General features: G+C 37.7%; 2 protein-coding genes across 4 annotated transcripts in view; one reads left to right on the top strand and one right to left on the bottom strand.

Annotated features, from left to right (window-relative positions):
• Positions 1-551: 551 nt before the first annotated feature.
• On the bottom strand, positions 552-16855 carry LOC147180659 (cullin-3-B-like). Of its 2 annotated transcripts, none has more exons than XM_086073663.1 (16): positions 16491-16855; positions 15104-15301; positions 14921-15034; positions 12904-13064; positions 11508-11622; positions 11198-11426; positions 10978-11123; positions 7364-7540; positions 7111-7281; positions 6935-7042; positions 4855-4979; positions 4680-4776; positions 4462-4596; positions 4209-4395; positions 1452-1597; positions 552-1362 (listed from the first exon to the last, which is right to left on the bottom strand). In XM_086073663.1, exons 1-16 carry the CDS (start codon positions 16593-16595, stop codon positions 1231-1233), a joined length of 2346 nt encoding a protein of 781 aa, XP_085929789.1. In that variant the 5' UTR covers positions 16596-16855; the 3' UTR covers positions 552-1230. The 2 variants fall into 2 exon arrangements, with proteins under 2 accessions (XP_085929789.1, XP_085929796.1); XM_086073670.1 differs by lacking the exon at positions 16491-16855 and adding an exon at positions 16343-16362 and having other exon boundaries at positions 15104-15438.
• Positions 16827-27465, top strand: part of mbnl1 (muscleblind-like splicing regulator 1) — an 82605-nt gene continuing 71966 nt past the window's right edge. For both annotated transcript variants that reach the window (XM_086073701.1, XM_086073693.1), the window contains exons 1-2: positions 16827-16971; positions 26206-26454. The gene's annotated coding sequence lies outside the window, so the exon portion shown is untranslated. The remainder of the gene's footprint in view (positions 16972-26205; positions 26455-27465) is intronic.

The raw sequence follows: 27465 nt of genomic DNA, 5'->3' as shown, positions 1-27465 counted from the left end.
TTCAATTGTCATGGGGAATGAGACACATTTTGGTGTTACTTATTTAAAGGACACGTTCTACCAGGGTACACGTAGACAGAAATCATACTCGTACTGTACATGCTTACAACTTACAAACGTACATGCATCTGGTACAAAAATGTTTGCATTGAAGCAAGAAACAAAATAAATGAATATTTTCAAATGTATGGCTCATAAACCCGTTTTTTGCTTGAACCTAATATCAATTTAGTGTTGGCACCAAAAATCCCAAAATATCCCCAATACCTAATTTTACATTCAACTTTAGTTATAAAGAGGGGGGGGGGGAATGGGCAAAGAGCTTGAATTTGGGGTCCATCTTGGAATTTTGTGTGGCCAGCAGTATTTTAGAAGAGGCTGGGATTTGAATATATTAAGCAAATTATTTAAACAATTATTTTCTCCACTAGATGGGCAATTTAGAGTCTTCAAGTGACAGTATACATGTTTGAGTGAAAACACAAGTACGAAGAGTAAAAAAAAAAGTTTTACAAATATTCAAAAACTGCAGAAAAAATTTTCACATATGGTTCCAGGTTTCAATTTATTTATTTTTGTTTAGGTTTTTTGTGTAATTATATTCATTTTTAACAACGTGCACTTCCAGATATCAATTATCAAACCTTTACCTTGTGAGCGTTAATGATGGGCAATTTAGTCTTGACAGTATACATGTTTGAGTGGAAACAAGTACGAAGAGTATGAAGAGGAAAAAAAAGCAAACCCAGTTTTACAAAAAATTCAAAAACTGCTGAAAAAATATTCACATATGGCTCCAGGTTTCAATTTATTTATTTATTTTGTTAGTTTTTTTTGTAATTATACTCATTTTTAACAACGTGCACTTCCAGATCAATTATCAAACATTTACCTTGTGAGCATCAAGCTGAATTATTATTATTTTTTTTAGAAATTCAACTATCTAAAATGAAACTGGCTTCAGCGTATTTAAATTATGAGCAATTGAGCCTTTATACGCTTTATTTTCCTTTTGTAACAATCAACATTTTTAAAATAAATTATTTTCTGTACAGATTGAAACATCAAAAAATAAGGTGCAGATTCATATTTTCACATTGGTCAGTCTCATCTCTCGGGGTGAAAGAATGAAGCAGCTCCCTTGGTTTTTGGAAGCCGTGTAGATCTCTTTCCCATTTGTTGTATGGTGTAGTTGTAAGGTCCATCCTCGCCCTCTGCACAGCCCCCCTTCTATGCGATGTAGGTGTACATATTACGGTCCTCTGGGGTCCTTGCCAAGTATTCCCTTTCTATAAGTCCCTCTATGCGCTTTTTGATGACAACGGGGCTGGGGAGGAAGCGCGCCTGCAGCTGCTGAGTCACCTGAGAACACCCAAGTCACAACATGTAAAAAAAAAAGAAAAAAAAAAGGCAATTTTAACTATGTCAACACAAGGAGAGGAAATATTCACCTCGGCCACCAGGACGTTGTGCTGGATCTTTTTTCTGGACTTCATGATGCGCACTATGGCTGCCTCAATCATAACCTTCCTGTCGTCATCCACTTTCTGCTGCGTCTCTTTCCTCTCTGGGTCGGACTCTCCTTGTTTAGCAGCGACTAGGAAACACAGGGTACAAGTTGACGTTAGTGTTCATTTCGTCAACACATTTTTTTTCACCCGACGAAAACTAGACAAGACTAAAACCCTCATTAGTAAACAAAAATTGGGACCAAATCAACCAGTATGCGTTTTCGTCGACTAATGAAGACGAGACGAAAATGTACTCCACTTAATAAAAACTGGACTAAAATCTATGCACATTTTAGTTCATGAACAAAGACGAGACGAAAATGACATGTTTTTGTAAACTCTTGTCTCTGCTAATCACTGTCATGTGACACAGTGACACACCCCTTTTCAAATCTGCAGCTAGCAAGTGCAACATGCACAAACACATGGGGCAGGTAAAAAAAACAAAAAACTAAAAAAAACACATGGGGCAGACAGGAGGTGGATTCGTGGTGAAAGGTAAAAAGAAAAAAAAAGTTAATGATAATTATGATATAACTTTAATCCAATGGCTATTACGTTCCCACAATAATATTAATCTGACTGCTAACAAATGCTGGCTAATTTACTAGCTTGTAGCATGGAGCCATAGTAGCCACTTGTTCAGATACTGTAATTGTGTGTGTGAAGTGACAAAAAATATACACGGGTAAAATGACTGTCCTGACTAAAACGTTTACATTTTTTGTTGACTAAAACTAGACGAATACAATTATGTTTCTTGGACTAAAATAGATTAGTTTTTTAAATTTGAATCTTAAGCTAAAATAAATTTTTAAGATGGTCCCAAAATGCAATTCATAGTCACGTGGCACAAGTAGGCACGCACAGTTACCAACCAGGGTAGTATTTTTTAATAGCCTATATTTACTGTAATTGTGGCTTCACTTCAGTATTGGGATGGATCCCTATACACTAATGAATTAAAAATGTAACTAATACAATATTAAACTCATTCACTGCCACTGACGGCTATAGACGTCAAACATCTATTTGTGGGTGTGGGTAGTGTGCTCTGTCACTCTGGAACCTCCATTTTCCTCTTGTGACTAATGGGCTCTGCACACGAGAGGCAACGTCGCTCGCTCTCAATTCATTTCCTATGGAAGCAGGGCGACAAGGCGAAAATCGCCTTCCCCCGTCCCCCACGGCGACACGCGACATTCGTGCATGTGAAAAATCCACGCGATACTATAAAGTTGAAACATGTTCAACTTTTGTCGCTGTCGCCGAGGCTTCAATCAATCAGCGAATGTTTCATTGATGAGCCAATGAACGCAGGGCATGCTACACAGTGGGCTATCCAAAATGGGTGAGATAATTTTAGCAGCGTTAATCATTTTGTAAAAAAAAAAAAAAAAAACATCAATCATTTTGTACGATACTTCACACAATCATTTCTGTGACGTCAACAAAAAGGCCGGTGCATGAGAGCTTGTTGGTACAGGTTGGTAAGTTTTCTTTACCGTTTTTGTAACAGTTAATAATAATAATAATAATAATAATAATAATAGTTAAATGGATGGATCTTCATACTGGAATTACGTACTGTAGTGAAATTTCTGTGTTTACGTTACAATGAAAAGGTTTAGATTCCCTCCAATTTTAATAGACAATCAAATCTGTTGTAACACGAGAGTGACGTATGTTGCCGCCGCCGTCGCGGCTGCTTATCGCGTTCCGTGTGTTGAGACCTGCGAGGCGACGAGGTACGTATTTCGCTGTCGTTTGTCGCCTCCCGTGAGTCGAGCCCATAAGTTACAACTCGCAACCCACTTGGACAGAAGTGAACAATGAAAAATGTGCATTGCAAAAAAACAAAACTTTGATAACGTGCACGTAACGTGTATCATATTTTTTTAAAAGGATGAATGAAGTAGGTGCATGTAAAAAAAATATCTTGGCACACGATGAAATGCATCAGAATATGCACGATAGGGTGACGTGGGCCTCATAACATGACCTGGAATTTTATTCCAGCCTTTATGGTTGATGCAGATTCGCGAGTTATTAAATGAATGACGCGATTGACGACGGTGCGGGAGGAATTTCGTCGGCTTTGTAACGGAATGGACGACGAATAATTACCCCGAGGTTATTACAACTGCGCTGCAGTGTAGAAGGAAAATTAATTTGGAGTTATACACCCGCAGATGCGTCATTTGTTTGTTGATTTTTTTAAAATAGATTTATAATAATAAACTTAGGTTTGTGTGAACGCCACAGGTGTGTAAGCTCTAAAATGTTTTCGGAATTATGTTTCTATCTGCTCCAGGAGCTGACATATCAATTATTTTTTAATATTGTTGAATTTCCAGGAAAACTTCAGGTTTTCGGGGGTGATTCAAACGTCACCCATAGGTTTTAGAGGCATGTTTTACCAGGCACTTTAGGCTTTAATGGGTTAAATGCTGCTACAAGCCTGTCAAAATGTTAACCTTCAAAATAAAACAAAGTCTTCTGACATGAAATGCATTTAAAAATTTGGTAACGGCCCATTACAAGTCGGTAGCGTCAAAAACCGAGAGCCCCTCTGATTTAGTTCTACCTCTCCAAATCCCACCCTAAAACGGTTCTCTTAGGGGTCCCGACCAACCAGTTGAGAATCGCCGCTATAAATAGTGCAGGGGTTGCGTCTGTGTCTTGTCATGTACGCACCTGTCTGTATTTTGACTCTGTGTACTTTGGCAGTAAACTGGTCATTGACTGTAAACAAATGTCCGTTTTCAATCTCCTTGGACTTTGGCTCTTTGGTGAGAACTCGCTGCGTGGGCTTCCCGCAGGCCAAAGACTGCAACGCCCGCACTAGCTCCCATCTGGGAATATCTGTCTCATTATGGATCTCCTTTGAAAAAGAAAATGCATTGCAAATATAGTCTTGATCAAACGTTATGCTTTCGCTGCAGCAAACCTCAAACGTGTAACATTCTCTGTGGTTGAAGAGCATGAGGATGGTCATCTGGAAGGTGGACACCTGCAGAATGGTCTTGCGGGAGTTCGCGCCGCTCGCTTGGGCACCGCCCATACTCGCTTCGGAACCATCGTCCTGGACACAAGAGTTGAGGCATTTTAACACAACCTCCTGCGAAACATCCCCTAACAAGCTGAGAAGTTGCATTGGACGCTCACTTTTTTCAAAGTGCCGTAGAAAGTTGCAATTAGGTCTGCTCCGCCCATGTGATGCTGTAGCGTGAGCTGCCTACCACTGTGTTTGGCCAGGTAAAACCTGACGAGGAGAAGCCGCTAAAAAAAAGTGTAGCCTACTGACTGAAATCTGGTAACGTGTCAGTTCAACAAGTATTACCTCCTGAACACCTCAAAAGCGTGCTGAGGGGAAAGGGGGATGGTGCATCTGGGCGTCGCCGACTGTGTTGGCCAGTAACCGGTCGTGAGGACTCGGACAGTCAGGTCCACACCACATAGAGAAGCCTAAAGGGGCAGAGATTTGACACATTTAATTGAACACAGTCATGATACATATACTACTCATAATCAGTAATCACATTTTATTTTTCATAGCGATACATGTCATATTTAAAGTCCCTGTAAAGTGAAAATGTCTTTGAAATCTTAAAAAAAAAAAACAGTATCAAAATAGTATCACAAAGAATGACTTAAAAATCATGAAAAATAAAGCCGTAGTCTAAAAGGATACTTGACTCATTTAGCCATTTTCAGCAATAAAAAGTTAATATTTTGTCTAGGATTAATGTCATTATTTTTCATGTACAATTAATAATTAATAAAATACATGAACACGTACAAAAATACATACATAAAATACAATAAAATAAATACTGACCCGGTTTTAAAAAAAGAGCCATAAGAATTATAAATCGATCAAAATATACAGAACCAACGAATTCACTATTTATTAAATTAAATACAATAACTTTTGATTTAGTTGAGTTTAAAATAGCACAAATAATGTACAAAGTACACAGCAATCTACTCTGCCACAGTACTCAGAAACTGTTTGAAATTAGAAAGAGTCCTTACGACATAAGGGGTACAAGTGTCTATACAAAAAAAAAATCTAAACAAGAACAAATATTAAGCAAAGGTGTGCTTCTGTAAAAGGTGTTATTGTGGAATAATTTTGGTCCTGACCTGAAAAGATGTCAGTCACTTGCTGGGTTTAAAAAATGTTTAAAAGCAAAGTTCAACATGATTACTTAAATCAGACATGAGCTGGTAAAGTTGCAGAAATGTTGTAGATTTTTTTAGATGTATCGGTATGAGTGTAATGAATTTTTTTGGTGTGAGTATATGAGGATATGATTAATTTAGGCTTACGTACATGTTTTCTTTCATTGAAATGTATTAACCTATTATTGTATCAATAATGAAATAAGTCAAAACATACAAAAGAACGAGGAGTAGGACTGGATACGTTTTCAACTCCTTCCTACGCCGTTTTCAACATGTAATCCGTGACTAATGATGGCAGTATAAGGCTTTTCTTCTTTTAAATCTTTTATTTTTCTGTTACTTGTTTATATGGTCAATAAACAAACAAACAAACACACAAGACCTTTAAAAACAAATTTTTCCACTTACTGTCGACTGAAAATAACATCACAGGTGCTCAGAGCTCAGGTAACGAACAATCACGGTTCAATTGTTTTCTGGGTTTGGTCATGCGACGTTAGCAAACTGAGCCATGATTGGTACATGAAGAAAAATAAAGTTAAAAAAACAATGACATTATCTAATGATAGACAAAATATTATCTTTTTACTGCTGACAATGCCTAAATAGTCAAGTATCCCTCTAAGCTTTCAAACACATTGGGCATATCTGCTGAATGTGCGAAACCACACCCTGCTCAAAAATGAATGCTACGTCGCCTAGCATCTTCTTTTATGCCTGCGGTAGCCACCAATAGCTCATGGGATAGACAGGACAGACAGGCAGTCGGCTCATCCGCGCCTTCACCCCCACACTTTGGAATTTAAATAACATCAAGCAGTTGTGTAGATTGTGGCGTCCAGGGGGAATGAATTTTCGGGGTGTAAGCAAAGCTAGCTAGTGGGAGAAATGGGCTACGTAATAATACCTAACTTGTAGGGGCACTCTAGAAAAGACGATTTGATACGGTTTTCGGTATGTGGGGTGCGAAACAATTCAAGGACAGTTCGATATGACAATAGGACGATTTGATTTGGTTCCACTAGTATAGTGTTTATAATATAGAATAGTTATAGTCAAAAACGGTACTCTATAGCTCCATAATTTAGTCTCACATAATTGGCACTTTTTCAGCAATTATTATCCAACATGTATAAGGTATTGAGGGGAAAAAAAACCTCTGAAATCAGTTTGCAGGATGTTGAACATATTTAGAGTAGACTTAAATCTAAAATCCTATTTTAGGGTCTTACCGACGTGACGTGTACGTGTCGCCTGAACTCATCCATGGTGGTGTTGGAGATGGTCATATCTCGAAACATTCCCTCCAGTTTTGAGGTGAACTGACAGCCGCATTCTGTCTGCGAAGAGCAAAAGACGATGAGCCCAAAGACTGGACCAGTGATGTTAAGACAACCGACCTTCTTACTTTGAGCTTGGCGATCATGCTCTTCTCCAAATCGTCCGAGACGCTCTTGTTGCTCAGCAGTCTCCGGCCCAGGTGCTGCTTGTAGTACCTTTCAAACACATCCTTCTCTTGCAGAAACCTGAACAGCACCATGGTCCTGTCCAGAATCAACTCCACCTCATGTTCTGTCAACTTAACAAGGGTGCCAAAGAGAAAAAGAATGACACACCCGCGTTTTCCGGATAAAGGATGTGTGATACTTCTAACGACCTACCCCTCGGACTCCTTTCTTAAGTTTGTCGTCGATGAAGAGCGAGAGGTACTCCGGTGAGCGGGAGTTGAGATTGAGGAAATACTCAAAGTCTCCGGCTATGGTTTGTTTGAATAGTTTGTCATTGTTGAAAGACTCATGGAGGAAATGGTCAAACAGCATCTTCAGGTTCAGCAGGCCCTGTTAGGGAGGAAACAGAACATACTTGAGTTATCATTTCCATTTCCGGCAGTGGTCTTTTTTCAAAAGCATGAACAAAGTCATGTTTTGAATTTGAACATTTCACGCTCAGTTACCGCCATACATTTTCAATGATTGTTTTATGTTGACAGGCTAAACGTGTTTTTCATACAAATATTAATTAATTGTGACTTCACTACAGCGCTAGCAGAGGTTAATGAGATTATGCTTGCCGCCATGACAACAGAATTCTGTCGTAAAGCTTGGCCTCACCGTCCTTTTTCAAACTGTGAGCTACTTATTGTGTACTGATTAATCTGAAGGGCTACCAGTTTGATACACACTTTTGATTCTAAATAAACAAATTTGCTCAAAAATACCTCCATATATTTATTAATAAAATATATTTATTTATGTGAAAACACTGATCGATGATTTCTCACAATAATCAAGAAACATGTATGGAAAATTGTATTTCCATAAATCTCTTGAGTGTGTTCTCTCTAAAAGATTCTTAGAAAATTACAATGTCCCATCACTGGAAAGTAATTTTTAGAGCAGGCCCACGGTTTTGGTCCCTCCCAAAAAACGCACATGGCTCGGCCATTAATTTACCGGAATTGATGCACATTCATCTGAAGCGTTTCATAAGTTGAGTAAAGAGGGTTCAACAGACGGCAAGGCACTTTATTTAACAAATCAAGGCAACAACCCTTGAGCCCTGCTCTGCAAAATTCAGGTAAGATCGCATAATAGAAGATTAAAAACATGAGCGAATTCAAGAAATAACAATGGCTCTTTTCTTTCCCTTTATTGTGTCTTCCATTTGCCATCAAGATTCTTCAGTAAAATTGTATGTTTAACCTTCATTTATCCACTTCATTAGTCTTTATTTCAAACGGACTCTGGAACCGATTATTTGGATTTACATATTTCCTACGGTTTTCTTATGATTAGGCTTTAGTCAGACTTTCTAGATCTGATGAATCATAAATACAGAGGATCTACTGTAGTGATGTCACATAAACCGTGCCACAAAGACGCAGAACACACTGTATAAACTACATCACTTCTGCGTGGAATTTGGTGTGTACCGGCTACTAAAACATTTCTGTATTACATTTTCGGATAAAATGTATTTTTTATTTTGTTATCAAAACTACCACAAAAGATTCGATTTTTGTTAACATATAACCGGAACAGAGATATTTTTACGGATGATGACACTGTCTGGAGTCGTACCAAATAATACGACACTGGAGCAACGTTTGGCGTGTGGAAGTACTTTGAAGCAACACTAAGGAACTTTCCGTTTACATTGATTATGGCGGTGCCATATGGGCAAAAGCGGTAATGTTATGCCTGAAGGAAGACCACATTTCCTATGAGGACAAGCGCATTGCGGCGTTTTTTAAGCTCACGCCAGCAAGTGAAATCTGGGCCAATATTGATCTTTGACTGTCTTTTTATCCAGGTAGCTTCCTTTTTCTTTTTTGTTTCTTCAAACGTATGCCATAAAGCAGTCAGCACATTTGTAGTTTGTGTGGCAGTGTTCCTACCATCCTCCTCAAAGTTGCTTAGTGCTAGTAAAAATTATACTGATCCCTTCTCAGGCCATGGGCAAAGGTACCATTGAACTCGTTTTAAGTCGATGTTTCATCAGAAGAGTTATGAAAATATTTTATTAAGGTTGAAAAGTTCCTTTAAGGTAAACATAGATAACACACAAATTGACTGTAACTTAAGCTCTGCAAAATGGATGCTAAATGATAACAGAGATGGTCCCTCCCCCCACGAGTTTCAGTAGCGAGAAGTACGCTAAACAGAATTTCTCAAACCTCGTCTCCTCCTCCGCCCCGGAGGCTGTCTGAGTAATCCTCCCAGTAACATATGCTTGTCTCAAAGATTAAATGGCTTATTAAATCAATTATGATAGTTACTTGGATAGTCTGTGGAAATTCTAGAGCTAATATATGCAAACGAGCGCAACCTCCAGGGACGCATGCATTTAGCGCTCCGCTCGCAGGTTATGATAATGCGGGGAAGCTTCTCCTCATAAAAAGGAACCTGCCCTTCATTTTAAGAACAGAAACTAGAGTAAAAAGAAGTGATGGTGTTATAATGTAACATATCAGTTGTCCTGCCAGTTGTATTTTAGAACTGAAATGCTTCTCAGCAAGTACTCCAATGTAAATACTGCTAGAAAAGTAGCATAGGTGTAGTGTTAATTTCGTCAACGAAAACTAAAGAAAAATAATTTTCGTCAACGCACATTTTTCACCGAACTAAAAATAGACTAAAACCCTAATAAACAATAACAGGGACTAAATCAGTATACATTTTCGTCGACTAATGAAGACGAGACGAAAACGTACTTCACGTGATTAATTCATTCACTCGCAGCCATTTTCACTGAAGCAACCCCCTTCGCTCCCGGTTGTTTTACTGGAGTCTTTTTCATCTACGTTTGATCATTATTCACAAATCTGTTTAAAACAGCTTGTTACAACATAGCCCTGGTTGATCTCTTATACTCTACTGCCACCTGCTGGCCGTTTTTGTAATAACTACAATTATTCAAGCGTCCCTCTTCAGTTCAGAAGCTGCATCAAAGCCTTATGTATGCTCTAGCATAAAAACAAAAAAACACGTATTTATACGTTTTTGGGAGCAAATGAGTTAAAAACTGGACTAAAATCTATGGACATTTTAGTTCATGAACAAAGATGAGACGGAAATTATATGATTTTGTAAAATCGTGTCTGCTAATCTGTCACTGTGACATTGTCATGTGACGCATAGAGACACACCCCCTTTCAAATCTGCAGCAACCGAGTGCACAAACACACGGGACAGACAGGAAGTGGATTCACAGTGAAAGCTTAAAAAAGAAGAAGTAAATTATAGTAATATTAATCCAATGACTATAACGTTCCAACAATAATGTTAAACCCGACCGCTAACTAATGCTGTCTAAATTAGCTCATAGCATGGAGCCATAGTAGTCACTTGTTGATATACTGTAACTGTGTGTGAAGTTGTTCTTCATCAAAAAGATGATAATTTTTTTTAATGTAAAATAGTTTTAGATCCGAAATGTTCAACATAATCTGCAGACAAAAAATATACAAGGAGTAAAATGATTGTCCTGACTAAAACTAGACTAAGACGTTGACAGTTTTTGTTGACTAAAACTAGATCATTATTATGTTTTCTTGGACTAAAGTCAAGACTAAAATACTAGCGTTATAGTCGACGAAAAATTGACTAAATAAAAACGAGATGAGGTTCACTAACTATGATAAAAACAACAACAAGCCTGATTGAAAGTGGACTAAAACAGACTAAATTTTAAAATGGCGGATAAAATTAACACTACATGGGTGCATCCCTAGATATTTTCCAGTATGTGGCCTTTCCTTCCCCAATTTGTATACCTGGATATAGTCGACTGGGTTTTTGCTCTCTCCTTCTTCTGACACGAGAGCCCTGCCCTGCTCTCTCAAGTACAAGCTCATACAATCACACATGGTTTTTAGGCCATTCAGCACACGGCTGAACAGCTTGTACATGCACAAAAGGTCTGTGGGCAGAAGTGAGCAGAAAAAGAATAAGTATCATAGATTATATGTGAAATATTTTCCAGGGTTACTCGACCTTCCGTTATGTGATTCTGGAGCATGTGGACCATGCCGGAGTTTTCCATGTCCACTATGGTTTTCATGTGTTTCGTTATCAGCTCCCTTTCCACCACCTTGACGATGGAATCCTCCGTCGACTTGTCCAAACAATGTTTGACGCGCTCGATTTCCTCATTGATTCTGGCCTCCACCCTCTTAATGTAGATGCTGGTGCTGTTTTCTGCGAGAAACCTTTGGCTTTCCATCTAAGCGGGCCAATATGGGGTATTACTTTATAGACACCGGGTACCCTGAAGAGGACACGGGCACCCGGAAGGGACTCTCACCTGGTAGAATTCGGCTGACATTTCCAAGAATGGACGCTCAAAGTCTTCCTCGTATACGATCCTGCTGTCCAGGCCGAGGACCATCAGCATCTGGCAGGTGTTTCTGATGGATCCCCTGTAATTCAAATGTTTCCAGTCAATAATAATGCCTTCGGGCAGTACCCTAATAGGAACATGCTTATAGATTAGGGCTGGGTTTAAAAAATAATAATCAAATAGATTTACCTTTTTGAGCCTGATATTGATTCATGAAACCATAAATCGATTATTTTAATATCTAATTTTCCCATATTTTCATAAGAAAATAGAATTTTAAAGGCCACATTTTTTGTATCTTACTGTTTTGCTGAAATTTCCTTTTCACATGAATTTGAAAATATTTTCTTATTTATAAAAGAGCTGACTTATTGCACTTGAAGACAATTCAGAATCGTTTTAATTTATATTTACAATTATTGAATTAGAATTATGAAAATATTTTCATTTCATCCTTGCTGATGTCGATGTCCGCGTAACACTTAAATGATTATAACACGTGTTACTTTCATTGATAAACAAAATAATTTAACCAATTACTGCCTCCGCACAACTCAATTCAGAATTTTTATGTTTGTAGAGTTTTTATTATGTCCTTAATGTTTCAGAAAATTTGATGTTCCATGATAAATCAATATCAAAGTGAATCAAATTGAATCGGGAAAAAAATCTAAATCAAATCGAACTGAACCCTTGTGAATCGAAATCGAATCGATTGAGGAAATTAGAATCCATGTGAATCAAATTGAATCGGGAAAAAAATCTAAATCAAATCGAACTGAACTCTTGTGAATCGAAATCGTATCGATTAAGGAAATTAGAATCGAATAGAAGTCTTCTGTACGAAATGGCACAGACAGCTCGTCCAAGAAAAATAGAAAAACAATGACCAACTTGGTGGGGGGCGGGGTTGACAGAGACCAAACTAGGATCCTCTAAGGGGAGCACAATGGATTTGGGGAAAAAAATAAAAATCCTCAGCAAACAGGTCCACATTAATACAAGGCACAGACTAGCACATGTGGAAGTTGGGTCATTGGAGTATCGGGCGGGGAACGTTACAGCCCAGAGGCACTGAGCAGGAAATAGTTGGGTCGCTGGAGTGTGCCTGTTCAGTCATAAATAGCAAAAATTAAATACATTTACATAATCCGCCTCTAACCATGATATAATCAGCAAGGCTCATGTCTCCCCTTCTATCAGTCCCCTGCTATCATGTTAAAGTCTATAGCTGGATTGAGTTTAGCTGGATGCACAAATCAGTGTAGTACATGAAGTGCTGCCTTCCATGGAATGTATGGGACCTCACATTTATCCCATCATTGGCTACCTACAGGTAATCCCAAATACTCCTCCATACCTGTCTACAACTTCCCCCCTCCTCTCTCGTTTGATCATGTCCAGTAGCGTCTGCCATAGGTGTTCCCGAATGCAGCTGTAGTGGACCACCTGGTCTCTGAATACGATAACACTGAGGTTGTACACGTTCTCCACACTGTTTTGCTGAACATAAACTCGGTCCTGGAATCAGAGAGCACAGCGTATTCCGTGCACTATAAAAACAGTTGGGTCAAAATGAACTCAAATTGGGTCAAAAAGGGACAGACCCAACTTTTTGGGTTATTCAACTAATCCAAAAAGGTTGGGACAAATGAAAATTTCACAAAACAACCCAAATCATGGGGTTGCTTTGTAGGTTGCTAATTTAATTTGGACCACTTTTTTTTTTTGATTAAATGACTCAAAAAGTGTGCTTGATTCATTTTCGACCCAATTAAACTCAATTAAAGTATCACTAAGGAACTTTTCAACCTTAATAAAATATTTTCAAAACTCTGATGAAACATAGACTTAAAACTAGTTGAATGGTACCTACAAATGTTCTGAATGCTTTAAGGCATACGTTACTCCTCTTTACCCTTTCGTTACAAAGACGTAATTTAGAAGTCAATTTGAATGCCGCACAAAAAAATGACGCAATGCAATTGTCCTCATGGGAAATGTGGTCTTCCTTCAGGCATAACATTACCACTTTTGTCCATATGGCGCCGCCAGAATCAACATTAACTGAAAGTTCCTTAGTGTTGCTTTAACACAAAAAGTTGGGTCAAATGACTAACCCACAAAACAAACCAGACCTTGTGGGTTATTTATTTAATTTGACCCAACATTTTCAGTTATATAACTCAAAAAGTTGGGTCGATTCATTTTTTAGTCAATTCAACTGCGATAACCATTTAACCACCCACAAATTGGGTCAAATAAGTAACCCACAAAAAAAATAGAAAAAAAAGAAGAGTTGTTTTTTGGGTTATTTATTTAATTTGACCCTTGAGCTTTTTGGGCTAGTAATTAAAATAGATAGGTTGGTTCATTTTCAACTCAATTCAATTGGGTTATTCAATTAACCCAAAATGTTGGGTCAAATGCATAAAGTAACCCAATTTTTGGGTTGCTTTGTGGGTTATTAATTGAATCTAAGTTGAAGAATTCAAAAAGTAAGGTTGGTCCATTTTTTTAAAATCCAAATTTGGGTTATTTTTGACGCAACTGTTTTTAGAATGTGAATAAAGTGCTTGGTCTTTCACAGCAAATCTTTAATTAAAAAAATTAGGTCGGTCTATTTTTGACCCAATCTGGGTTATTTTTGACCCAACTGTTTTTAGAGTGTGTATAAAGTGCTTGGTCTTTCACAGCAAATCTTTATTTACAATGAAGGTAATTATTTTATTACTTCAATTTCATTTATTTTATTTTATTTAGCACAATTTAAAAACAGTGTAAGGAGGGAATGAAGCAGAAATGGCTTATACAAGATTCCACAACATACTCAAAGGGTCATATCAAATTTGAACAAAAAAAAAAGATTATAGATAGACAATAAAATCTATCAAAACATTTTTTTATTTTATTTTTTGTTATATATATATATATATCTCCAAATAGTTCTAGAGACACCACGAGTTTTAAAGTTAATCTTAAATGCTTTGCACTGGTTAGGGGGTACTTGGCTGAAAACGTATTTCAGTGGGTACACCACTGAAAAAAAGGTCAAGAACCACTGCTATACTGTATGTATGTATGTCATAGTTTTATCTAAAATAGAACTGTCACACCGACAATTAGACAAAACGCAGCCGGCTACAAATAAATTTAAGTTGCCCCACAAAACAAAACACTTCAAGATTGGCCAAGCTGTAAATACAAAAACATAAATCTTTTTGCCATAGTACAAGAAGAATGAAAACATACTAATCCGATAAAAGCATCATAAAAAAACCCCGCCACCACTGTTTGGAGTGTTTGTGAGTGAGCGTGAGGACCACACCACGGACAAAAGAAAAGAAAAGTGACATTACATTATGCTGCCTCCCTACCATGTACATGAGGATGTCTCTGATCATGATGGTGGCAGTTTGATGATCATTCCACTCTTGATTTAGGATTTGCAGAAATTTGTTATTTAGACATTTGAGGACATCTTGTCGTACCTGTAAAAGGAATATGCTGAATTAATCAACACCGGGGGTTATACCAAAATTCACATGGATATTATTTACTTTGTTGATGAGATGCTCCGTGACAACTTCCCTCAGACCTGCGTAGAGCTTCTCGCCGTGCTTGTGGAGCACCATGGTGTACGCATTCCTGTACAGCTCCTCGAAACTCAGCCCACTGTTGTTCTTCCTCTGGATCTCCTGGATGGCATTCTTCAGCAGGGCCCAGATGTTCTCCACATATTTCTCATCCATTGTCATCTATAATGGATTAGTGAAACCGATTGAAATTACGAAAGTAGGCCATGGCTCAATATGCTAAACCAGCTGTTTTCAGTATGTGTGTGTTTCGCCTCCCCTAGAGGGTGCCACAGGGCTTGATGAGGAAGCGCTGCAGCCTGAGACAAATGAAGAAAGTTTATTTTTAAACCTGCTAAGCTAAATTCAGCCATTTTCAAGGTAAATTGGACACTTTTGATTCAGCTAAAAGCACTTGGCCAATCATGCGCTGTTTGACTATTAAAAAAAACGTACAATTGTAAATGGTCCATATTTAGAACATCAATCCAAACATTTTCTATACAGGCTGACTTTATTATGAGTCATGGGGTGAGCCCTGAAACCTATCCCAGCTGAATCTTAATTTAACAAGCATTCATTTGGACTGTGCAAGGAGGAAGCCCACTCAAGCAAACATGCAGATTACACACACAACAAGGCCAGAGCTGAGATGTGTAGCCCAAACCTTCAAACTGTGAGGCACGCATGCAAACCACTTGTCCACCATTCTGATCCATATTACAACAAAGTATCAAAGTTTCACACCATTTGACAAAGATTAATTAATGTAAGGACACTGCAGTTCAGTAGATGGGTTAAATTGATGATTTTTTTTTTAAGACACTGCTTCTCAATTAGATTTTATTACGCCCCCCCCCCCCCCCCCCAGGAAGAACAATTATTATTATTTTGTGTTCCCACTCCTCCCCCAACTCTCCGCCGCGACTATAAATAGTATCATTCGTTTGTCTATAAAATTACACCTATGCAGAGGAGCTAAAACTCTTTGTGCACACTAACAATGGGAGCGCCAACTTTGTCACCTCCTGTAGTGGATGTGCAAACTTTATTCTTGTACGGCAAAAATAATAATAACCTGTTCCCTGATTGATTGGTTGATTGTACAGCACTTTTATTGCATCTTAGCGTGTTATCCTTATTTTTCTGGTTCTCTTCATGCTCTTGTCCCGCAAGCCAATTCAATATGTTGTCCAGTTTGTCTTGTCAGAAGCGACAACTCACGAATGTGGCTGACATGGCGTTGGTCCTGTTGTGGCAGCTTTCGCTTGTCACAGTGCCGGTATTGTATTCTTTTTTCACATGCCAGTGGAGAACCTGCTTGCACTGTTGTTGTTTTAAACTGTCAGGGAATTGGCTGTCACATACTTACAGGGAAGGCGCGTATCCTCATTTTGGCTTCCTTCTTGGTTTCGCCCTTAAGACTGGCCATGATTCCCATGGACAGGTGACGCTCCCAAATAATAAGAGACCGCATGAGATGCGTTTGGGAGCGAGCTTTGTATAAGGACGCGCGCTGGCCGGATATTTTGCCTTTGTTACAAACGACATTATGGCGTCACAAGCTAAAGTTGTCGAGAAATAATTACGTAATGCCGCGCCCGTTTTGGGGTGGGAGCGATCACTAAAATGTTGCCTGTCGCTAGCTAACACGGAATAATCGTCCTCGAGGAATAGTTTGCTGTGGGGAACAAACAAAACAAAACAAAACAAAACGGTTAACCCACCGACACGAAAATGACGTAATAGAACTTAAGATCTCGCGAGATTCTGAGTGAGAACGGTGTCAGGCGCCAGGAAAGCGGTGTCGTATGAGGCTAAAATGAAGCGGGGGAAAAAACTACGAAAATATGGTAAGCATTTTGTCTACCACTACAGACTTTTATGAGCCTCAGACATGATACAATAAACTTGTGGCGTCAACATGCATATACAACGTGCGTACAATATGATAATTTGAGGCCACGAATTGGTGCACATGCTTAATTGTGCCAACGAACTAATAGGCCGCATTATATATATATATATATATTATTTTTTTTTAAGTATATTTTTTGGGGCTTTTAGCCTTTAAGCAGTAATATTAATTTCAAGTTAATTAATAAAATTGTGCTGACCTCCTTAGAAATGAAGAACTGTAGTGTTTGTCAAACTTTTTGCATCATCTAAAACTGCCTAGCTCAATACATTAGCCTAGTTTTCACCAACAACAACATCAACAAAAAAATCCTACCCAATCCAATCAACTTCATTCCTCTAGCACACTATTATACACATAAAATCTAGTAAACCCAACTATAAAAAATAAAAAACAGTCCATAAAATAAATGAATGGATACTACTGTAAAAATATGCATAGTTTAGAAGGTCAAGAAAATAAAAAAGTACAAAAAATTAGGGATGCACAATAATATCGGTGTCCGATAATTATCGACCATTATCAACCAATTTGAAGTCAAATTACAGATAAACCAGATAATAAAGAAATCCGCCGATAATAATAGACATGGCGCGTTGGTCTATCTGTTGTGGTTGTGGCTCAAGTTGTGCCCAACTCCTCAAGCCCTCCTCTGGCCCATTTTAGTGTTGCATATTTGTGACGTCATAAAGCGTGCAACCTCATGTTCACAGAAGATGCATCATGGCGACATGGCAGAAGCCAGTATGGGCTTTCTTTACTGTGTCTCCCCAAAATGTTACCCTCAGTTTTTTGTTGCATTTTTAAAACATGACTGATTTGGCAAACTCAAAATGAGTTACCGGTTGTCTTTGAAGCAGAGATATCAATAAAATTCAGCTTCATGGTGCTTTACACAATGTTTCATTGTAGTCGTACATGTTAGACTTATAGTAGTACTCGAAAGTATATTTTTATTCAAGTAAATTTTGCAAACAATTATCGGCCTTTTTATTGATTATCGACATTGGCACTTTCTAAAGGATTGGTTTATCGGTATCGGTTGAAAATAGTATTATTGTGCATCCCTACGAAAAATGCATTGCACATAAAAAGTTCATTGAAAATTGCACCTAAGGTGTTCTTAAAAAAATATGGATTACCAGATCGAATGGAAATGTTTGAAATGTATGTAATCAAAAGAAAAACTGAACTGCACCTAACTGCATTGTACTTCACATGAAAAGTCGAAAACTAGTTTGTAAAAAGTCACTAATAATATGAACAATTTAAACTTTTAACGGCTTTGGTTGATCAAATTTTTCATAAAACGTTGGCTGTAGATAACGTTTGAGATGGGAGGGGTTTCATGCATGTCACCAACAGTCACATTGTCGCCTACACTCTTTCTTTCCATGTACATTTACCTTGTCTGCGTCTTTCTCATCAGTATTGAACCCAAACTGTGTCAACTCTCTGTAAACAACAGTTTATCCTCCCAGCAGTATGCTTTTTTTCCTTCACCATTTGTTTTCTTTCTAAATATAGTACCTGCATATGTAGTTGTTGCTTTGCTGTTTACGGTAATGTCTGTGGCTGCTGGAATTGCATTCTAAAGCCTATATTTTTTTAGTTTAATATCATCCACCATTCCACCAAAAAGTCAGACATAGGGCTATATTGATACAATGGCATAATCATACAAAAATTAAACACATTTGGCTGATGTTTGTCTGCTCCTATAATATTCTATCATGATGTTGCTGTGTGCTTTTGCTATGGTTATTAGATAGCGGTGGGAATCTTTGAATGTCTCACGATTCGATTTGATTCTGATTTTTGGGTCTGCGATTCGATTCAGAATCGATTTTCGATTAAGAACGATTTTTTTATTCAAATTGATTTGATTGACAATGATTTTTGCTTCATTCTATAGATGTGCAAGGAATTGTAATGATCTACTCCAGTCTGACGCGCTAATGCTAATTAGCGCACTACTCGCTACTAACTTGATCGTGACTTTTTCCTTTTACTCTCTAATGTGGCTACAACTTAACAGTGTATTAGACTGCGTGGAACCACACTGCCCCTAAGTGACCAAATTGGGTACAACATGAACAGCGCTCCAAATAAAGGCACACACAGACAAAGGCAAGACAGTATAAAATAATTAAAATTAAATCGATTTTGGGACATTTAAAATCGATTCTAAATCGTACTAAATGAGAATCGCGATTCTTATGAGAATCGATTTTTTGGCACACCCCTATTATTAGAGCTATCAGGGTTTTTCCTTGCTCAAAATGAGGCAGACTTGGTATCATCCCGACGATAATGGCTGACTCCCGATACCAGGTATCGTATCGGTGCCAATACCAGTCTTATTTTAAGGTATCGGAGGGTACTAGCGGCGGTGACCTATAACATTATCGGCCGCCCTCCTGCAGCCATTTTATGACTAGGGACTAGAAATGAGAAATTTTATGAATACAAAGTTGCAATTTTTTGTAACTACAATCATTAAAAATGCATCCGCTAGTACATGTTAAATTGTAAATATAGTTCAGCATTGTTGTAAAACACTATTATGTTTATAATATAATGTGTTTTTATGGTTTTGGCAATGGCTGGAGTGCGCCACCTTTGCCTCACAACCAGGAAATGGGCGTGTGCAACGGTTGCGTCATGGTCTGTTTCTTCTTCCGTACATCAAAGTAAAAAAAAAGAAGAAGAAAAAAAAAGAAATCTGTTCCTTCTTCAGTGTTGCTGCAGGTCTTTCCGGTGAACTGCTGTTGATATAGCGCCTCCATAATGGCACAACACCGCAACTGCAGTTAAAATGCGTTGCTGCCGAGCTCAATCAACACCGCTGGAGCGCTGTGTTGAGCCATATCAGTGGTGAGCAAATTAGATGGAGGTGGCCGCCTCCGATTTTTTTACACAGGAAAAACCCTGAGCTATGATTTTACATTTCCTAAGCTTCTCCTATTGCCACATCATAGCGTTTGTCTGCTGATAGCAAGCGATGCCCTCAGACACGTACAGAAACTTCTCAGCCGAGGCAGCCATGCAACATGTTCACACACCTGCCAGAAGGCTCTGCTGTGTAAAATAATTCTGCAATTCTGAGCGTACGTGCATTGTCAAGACTGTACCTCTGTTTCAGTTTGCCCAGCTGGTGGCGTGCAAATTACAGAAAAAAACTTTTTTCCTAGGGGATATGTTCCAGGCTCATCCGTAAGAGTTTTAGAGAGACCATAAAAAATGTTTTTATATATATATATATATATATATATATATATATATATATATATATATATATATATATATATATATATATATATATATAGTTTTACCACGTCACAGACTTTAAACACATTTAAAATCACTGAAACATATTTCTTGAAGTAAAAAGTAGCACTTTTTACCTTCTCTCACTCGTTTGCAGTTTTTCAGATCATAGGCAAAACTCTCACTCCCAATTGAAGTTTACTGTAAATCTGACACCTAAAACAAAAAATGCCATAGTTTGCTGACAGAAATTTGCGTAGATGATACGATAATTTTTAACAATGGCTACTACCACACTCAAGCAAATATTTTCTGCGTCTAATGGGAACGATTAATAATGAAATGGCAAAACGTTAAACTGTGTCATTCAATGGATGTACTCTTTTTGCCTTTAACCACACGACTTCCTTTCCAGTTGGCCTCAGTGTGGCATGTTGAGGCATAACTAGGTACGCAACTTTAAATTTGATCTAGAAGTCATATAAAAAATATTTTCAAAATAACAATAATAATATCATAGACACACATGGATACAGTACAGTTTAGGGGTGAAAGAGTGTTGCAATGCGAATTTTGAGATTCATTCCTTAACATTTTTAAATGCAAAGGAGCATGAGGGCCACTATATGACAAGTTGGAGAATCATGAGAATAAATTTGCAATAAAGAAAAAAAGAAATATATATATTAGGGGTGTTATAAAAAATTGATTCTGCAATATATCGCGATATTACAGCACGCAATTCTCGAATCGATTCGATATGTGGCCGAATTGATTTTTAAACATAAATTTTTTTATGGGAATATTCAACAAAACGTCTTACTTAGTTAGGATTCACACATTAAGCATGGAAGAACGTTATATTAATAGAACATTAAGCCTTAATATTTTTATTTCAGTGCTGTTCAAACATGAAACAGACTGCAACCTAATTGTTAAATGTAGTGGCTCAGTTATAAGCCTGAATTTTCAGATAAATAAATTCATTTTCATGCAAATCTTACAGTGTACTTGTACAAGTTTACTGATGAGTATTTTCTAAATTTGAGGGGAAAAAAATCGCAATAATAGATTTATCGATTCGTATCAGGATTAATCGAATCGAATCGTGACCTATGTATCGTGATACGAGTCAGGTACTAGGCAATTCACACCCCTAATATATATATATATATATATATGTTTCAGTTTTTTGTCGAAATGTCCGTAAGGCTAGGCGAATGTTCCTAAGTAGCAGGAGCGCGACCATGAACCGAGATATAGCGGGGGAACGCTGTAGTTTCCAAACAACTGGGATTATGTGCGCAAACAAATCACATGCTTCAATAGCATGATAGCAGAAGTAAAAGTCATTGATTATTTTTTTTTCTTTCAATCCAAGTGATTGCAAAAGCTGAATTTAATACGCCGTTTTTTATTTCATCGCTGCGAATATGACACCAGAGGGTTCAGGAAAAAACGCCGCTCCCCTCAGAATCCTGCACTCATCATTTTAGCCAAGTCGCTGTTGACCTGGCGCCAGCAGCACAAAACAGGACAAGTAATTTAATTTGCTTCTGCTGTCGACCTTGAAACGGGGAATGTAGGCTACTGGAATCCCAATGGGGAGGAGGATTGTCACATACAATCTCCTTCGAGCATGGAAAGGAATACTTTTTGTCCTTAGCATGTCCGAGAGATAATAGGATGTTACCCGTAATTGAATTTGCTTTCTTTTTTGTGATATATTACAGACGGATGTAGCCCACGTTCTAATTTTCTCGAGATGACTATTAGAATCCAAACGTTGAGGTTTTATGGCTAATGCTGTGTGCTTTAAATGTCTCTTCTCATAACATTGCATTGAAACCATGTTTGCGCTTGCCTATGCTGTAATATATTCTTGCAAGAGGAGTACAAGCGGATGCCCGATGTCTGTTATGGGATTCTGTTAGACAAATGCTTTTGTTTTTAGGAGGGGTTGTTGTACAGCTGAACCTCGATTTAAGCCATGCCAAGACTGTTCATAAGCTGAAATAGTGGTTTTCTTCCAAAGTTTGTGAGCCAAAAAGTTGGTAAATTCGTTTGTTAACAAAACGCAGGTAATAATGTAAATTTATTTAAATTACCGTACTTCCAGGGTTCAAATGTCACCAACATAAAATCGGTTCTGGTTCAGTCAACGTTTAAATTGTGCAAATCAGTCTGACTCTTAGTTGAATATAAATGATTATTCATCTTTCAGCGTTGAATTTCATTGAATATTCATTGCATTTTGAATATTCAATGGGTATATTTGGCTACTTTAACTCCCTTTTGCTGCTAAACAAAAAATAAAACAAAAACAATTACCCCTCTGAAACTTTTATATGTTTTAGAAAACATGTTAATATGCAATACCTCTTTTATGAAGATTGACCCAGTAGTCCCTGAGATATAAGGGTTCAAAGGAGGCAGCCACGCCCCTTTTTGACGAAAATATAAAAATTCGGCGGGCCATAGCGTCCAAATCCCTGCTCCAATTGACCCAAATTTTTAGATTTAGCATTTTAAGATCACTATCAACAAGCACAGCTAGTTTTATTAAAATCAAAATCTGGTTGAATTTTCAAATTGGGGGTGGGGGTGGTATGTTGAGTCCTCATGTAGGCAACCGATATCAGCTACCGATACTCAAGGCAAAGAGTGTATCAGCATTGGTCTGGAAAAAGGTGGAATTGAACATCCCTACATACAATAATATTCAATATACTTTTTATGGATCGTTTTTGATGAACACCACAATTGCGCTGCAGAATTTTAATCAAATTAAAAGATGGCCGTACTTGAAGGGCTAAGTCATTTTTTAGGTGCTACTTGGTGTAAAAAGTTTGACAACCACTGGTTTATTGCAAATCATGCAACCATTTGAAACTTTTTAGATGACTTTAAAGATGGCTGGTAAAATCTGTTACTTGGTCCTATTTACTGGCACTTTTGCCAACTGACATCACCTGAGAATCAGAGTGAACGTATGTACCTATGTCTTCACTGCACCATGCGGGCTTTGCTCGTAATTGCCGCCATAACTTCTTGCCCAGTGGACATGACATCTTTAATCACCCCGTTGAAAACATCTTGGGTCAGAACTCGATATTGGTCATAAAATCTAAATATAAGGCCCCGGAGGCTGAGCTGTTACGCAGAGCTGCGGAACACACACTCAGTGGTAATAATGAAAAAAGATTCTCGACTCTACAAGGGAGCCGCTGCTCTTCAAATTACAAGAGAAGTGCTTATAATGGTGTTTTGCTACTTTAAGGCTTACAGAGCTGTTTTCCATGACTTTTTAACCTTGCGTTCCTCGTCCTCATCACCCAGCATGCCCGTCGTGTTTCACATATAGACCTATAGGTTTTCCGCTTTGTCTTTAATCATAGAGTCCCATCCCACAACTCTCATTATGACTCACTAATCATAGGCTCCACTTGATTCCCTTTTGGTCGCAATCTACTCTCTTGTTGGAGCACTTCATGAAATTCAACTTCTGCTTCTGTTTGTCTTCCTTTAAGCAGAAGAATCCAGGAGAGAACAAGTGGAGAGCTTTTGTTGACTTTCTGGTCACGGACGTGTGCTTGGTTCAGGGAGCCGTCTGTTATTTATGGCTCAGATCCTCCTGTGATTGGCTGCGGCGATGTAATAACGTCAGGCACTCATCTCGCCGAGTTTTAGAATTACAATAGGTGCCATGTTGAGCTTGCTGGTTGCTAGGTTACTAAGTGGTCTTTCCGCTACCTCACTGTTTAATATAGTCGCCATCAGTCCTGGCAAGCTGATGAGTCAAGATACCTTGATAGGATTTTGTTCATGGTCATTCTTTTTTACTTTGTAGTTTACTTTCTTAGCAGACACTATTTGCTCAAAGAAATGATCAAATGTGCAAGTTGGTTGTTTTTGATGCATTTGTGTGTGTTTTTTTCATTTCATTGATTGTATATTGATTGCGTGCTAGTCATTTCATAGATTGTTTGCATAAAATTATCGTTGGTAGAAATTAGACATTACATACATCTGATCAGGTTGAGCGGATCGGCAGATATTGCGCATGTTATGTAAAATCGGCGATCGGTTGTAATTTGCAGATCGCTCAAAGACGGCATTGATCGGTTCCTCATAATAAGATATTACAGCAAATAGTCTTATTCACTCCAGGGATTCCAATATTTTAAAAATGCCCCCCCGTCAGTTCCCGTGTATTCAGATTTTATCGATTGATTTTAAATTCCATTTCAATATGCGTCAATTATATGATAATTTTGCCTATTCGTGGGCTGGGCTGGTCCCGATCCCTCGCGAATAATTGGTTCGATTGTACAGTAAATAGAAAGCTTGGATAGATTGGTCCATTTTCTGATCGGATCCGTGAATGTCTATCTATTTTTTATTTATTTGCAGATTGATGATCGGCTCCTGATCATGTAAAGCCTAATTATGTATCGATTGTCAGAGAAGGAATTGCCCTCCAGTTAAAGATAATATTATGCGTAGGTTTCTTTAAAAAAACTTAATATTAAAGTAATATTGCTGGGCGGAGTCTTATTACTTTCATACAGCCAGAGTATGTCTCGTCATAATTTTACCTTCATCCACTGTTACGGGAATCGTGCATTGATGGATTAATGAGATAATTAATTGCAATTGCTCTGTCATGCAATTATTATACATGCTGCTCATTTACAAGATGCTCCTTATATGAAATGATAATGAGACACTGACAGACAGTTTTGTTAAATGGTTTATGATGTTTTGATAGTTTTTTTGTATTTCTTTTTTGTTAATTTCTTCTTTTTTTTTAATTCTTGTGTCTTTTTTCCCCGGAGAGCTCAGTTCATTCGGTAATTTTACCGATTTGACATGTCATCATCATTGCTCTCTTTTTTATTTTTTATTTTTATTATTTATATATATATATTTTTTTGTTGTTGTTGTGTGAGTGTATGTATTAGTTCACCTAAAACCTATTAATGTTGTTTTGATAGTTAATGTTTTGGCTATCAAAAATTGTCTAACGTTAAAACAAAAATATCTCTAAGCTTACTTTGTTGCCGTTTGGAATAAATAATACATTTAGTTTCATCAAGGTGAAGAGAAAAAACACTTAAGCCCACAGTCTCTAGTTTCATTTGCACATCGGCTATGAAGGATGACATAACATGACATGGTGTGGGAGCCTGTTTAAACAGGTTGTTTAAATATAGAGCCCGCGATTATTCATCAAAGCTAATTATTGGGATGCAAGACTGCCAAATGATAGTCTTTTACATGGCAAAATGCTTGAATGAGTTGATAACATGGTTGTAAACCGAAACTGAAAAGTTAATGGATAGTAGGGGTGTTAGAAAAAATTGATTCGGCAATATATCGCAATATTACAGCACGCAATTCTCGAATCGATTCAATATGCGGCCGAATCTATTTTTAAACATCAATTTTTATATGGAAATATTCAACAAAACGTCTTAACTAAGGGTTAGGATTCACACATTAAATATGGAAGAATGTTATATTAATGGAACATTAAAACATGAAACAGGCTGCAACCTGTTTGTTAAATTCAGTGGCTCAGTTATAAGCCTGAATTTTCAGATAAATACATTTTCATACAAATCTTAGAGTGTGCATGTACAAGTTTACTGATGAGTATTTTTTTAATTTGAGTTAGATTTTTTTTTCGCAATAATCAATTTATAGATTCGTATCGGGATTAATCGGCATCGAATCGTGACCTATGAATCGTGATACGAATCGAATCGCCAGGTACTAGGCAATTCACACCCCTAATGGATAGGTACTTTGTTACAATATTTACACAGTTAACAGAGCTAGAAAATAATCACAATTGTGATTGTCGCCTCTTTCTTTCTCATCCACAACTCCTCAGCGTAGACCAGAATGCAGAAGTGCCACTCGCCGATCGCAGTGTCCAGGGAGCCCTAAAAGGGAAGGAGTCTCACTCTTGATTCCTGGCAGCTCAAGGAGGAGCGAGGACTAAATTAGGAATGGTTTCATTGACTTCCAATTCCCTGGGTCCCAGCATCCCTGCAGCCCAGAAGAGTAAAGGCCGGGCGCTGCTTTCAGTCTCTGATGCCCTGCCTGTAAGTCGGATGAGATGAGAAGCCGAGAAACCTTGGTGAGCACGTGCTTCTCCATTATGAGTAGACAGGAAACTAATCAATCAATTCACCATCATGCACCTCTTTCAAATAAAAGGGGGATCATTTTTCACATTCATTAATCGACAAAATATTAACAGATTAATCAATTATTAATATCCATATATTATTAGAATTATTGTTCCCCTGCTGAAGCTGGGAAGAAGGGGGGAAGAAAGGAAGGAGGAGAAGAGAGAAAAAATACATTTTTAATTTCATTTTTAATTCCAACGTCAGTTAAGGGCTGAGAGATGCAATTATGATAAGCTATATTGTATTTATAATATGCAACTTTATGCAAGTTGCCTCCTAACGATGCATACCTTTCAAAACGTGTGGACAACGCCACCTTGTGGTGTAACCTGTTTGTATTCCCTTATTCTTAGATGTATCAGATTCGCACAATTACAATTGCATTTGTGAACCTCTTTTACAGATGCAGATAAAACTCAAATTTTGAGGAAACTTTGATGTAAGAAGACAAATATTTTCTTTATGTTTGAATTGAAGTTTGGTCCACAAATAACAAAAACAATACTGTAATTAATTATGGTACTGTCGAACATCTATTAACACAGTATCAAACCACAGCTTGTACTTTCAACACTTTAATGGATTGATGTAGGTTGTTTGTTGATTTAAAATAAAATGTATTTCAAAAAAATATATACTTACTGGAAATGTAATTTAAAAAAATATGTGCAATGCAATGTACATTTGGTCATGCAAAACTTACTAAAAGTCGAACATTTGAAATATACTGTATTTAATTAGCTTTAACTTTACGTTTCCACAGGAAGTCGCTTCGATTCGATGCCGCGAGGCCGCCATATTACCACTCCCAAGAAACCCTTCTCCACATACGATCCCATACATTTACATGATCAAAATTGGAGAACGTTTGAGACGGTACTTAGTAGAAACAGCATTATTTATATACTAAGAGCCTACGAGCTGTATATGTTTAATCTGTATGTATATGTATAGTT

This window comes from Leptonotus elevatus, chromosome 1 (assembly GCF_054856555.1).
Source record: "Leptonotus elevatus isolate MCC_2025b chromosome 1, RoL_Lele_1.0, whole genome shotgun sequence".
Classification (NCBI taxonomy): Eukaryota; Metazoa; Chordata; class Actinopteri; order Syngnathiformes; family Syngnathidae; genus Leptonotus; species Leptonotus elevatus.
Note: the sequence above shows the minus strand (reverse complement) of the source record. Positions and strands in the feature narration are given on the sequence as shown.

What these genes read in the sequence shown, in the direction of transcription:
- LOC147180659 (XM_086073663.1), bottom strand. Translation starts at nt 16,595, where the DNA reads ATGCGGTCTCTTATTATTTGGGAGCGTCACCTGTCCATGGGAATCATG. An exon ending in GCATGATCGCCAAGCTCAAA is followed by an intron (nt 7,043 to 7,110) that starts GTAAGAAGGTCG and finishes TGCTCTTCGCAG; the next exon opens with ACAGAATGCGGCTGTCAGTT. An exon ending in CAGAGTCAAAATACAGACAG is followed by an intron (nt 1,598 to 4,208) that starts GTGCGTACATGA and finishes TGTGTTTCCTAG; the next exon opens with TCGCTGCTAAACAAGGAGAG.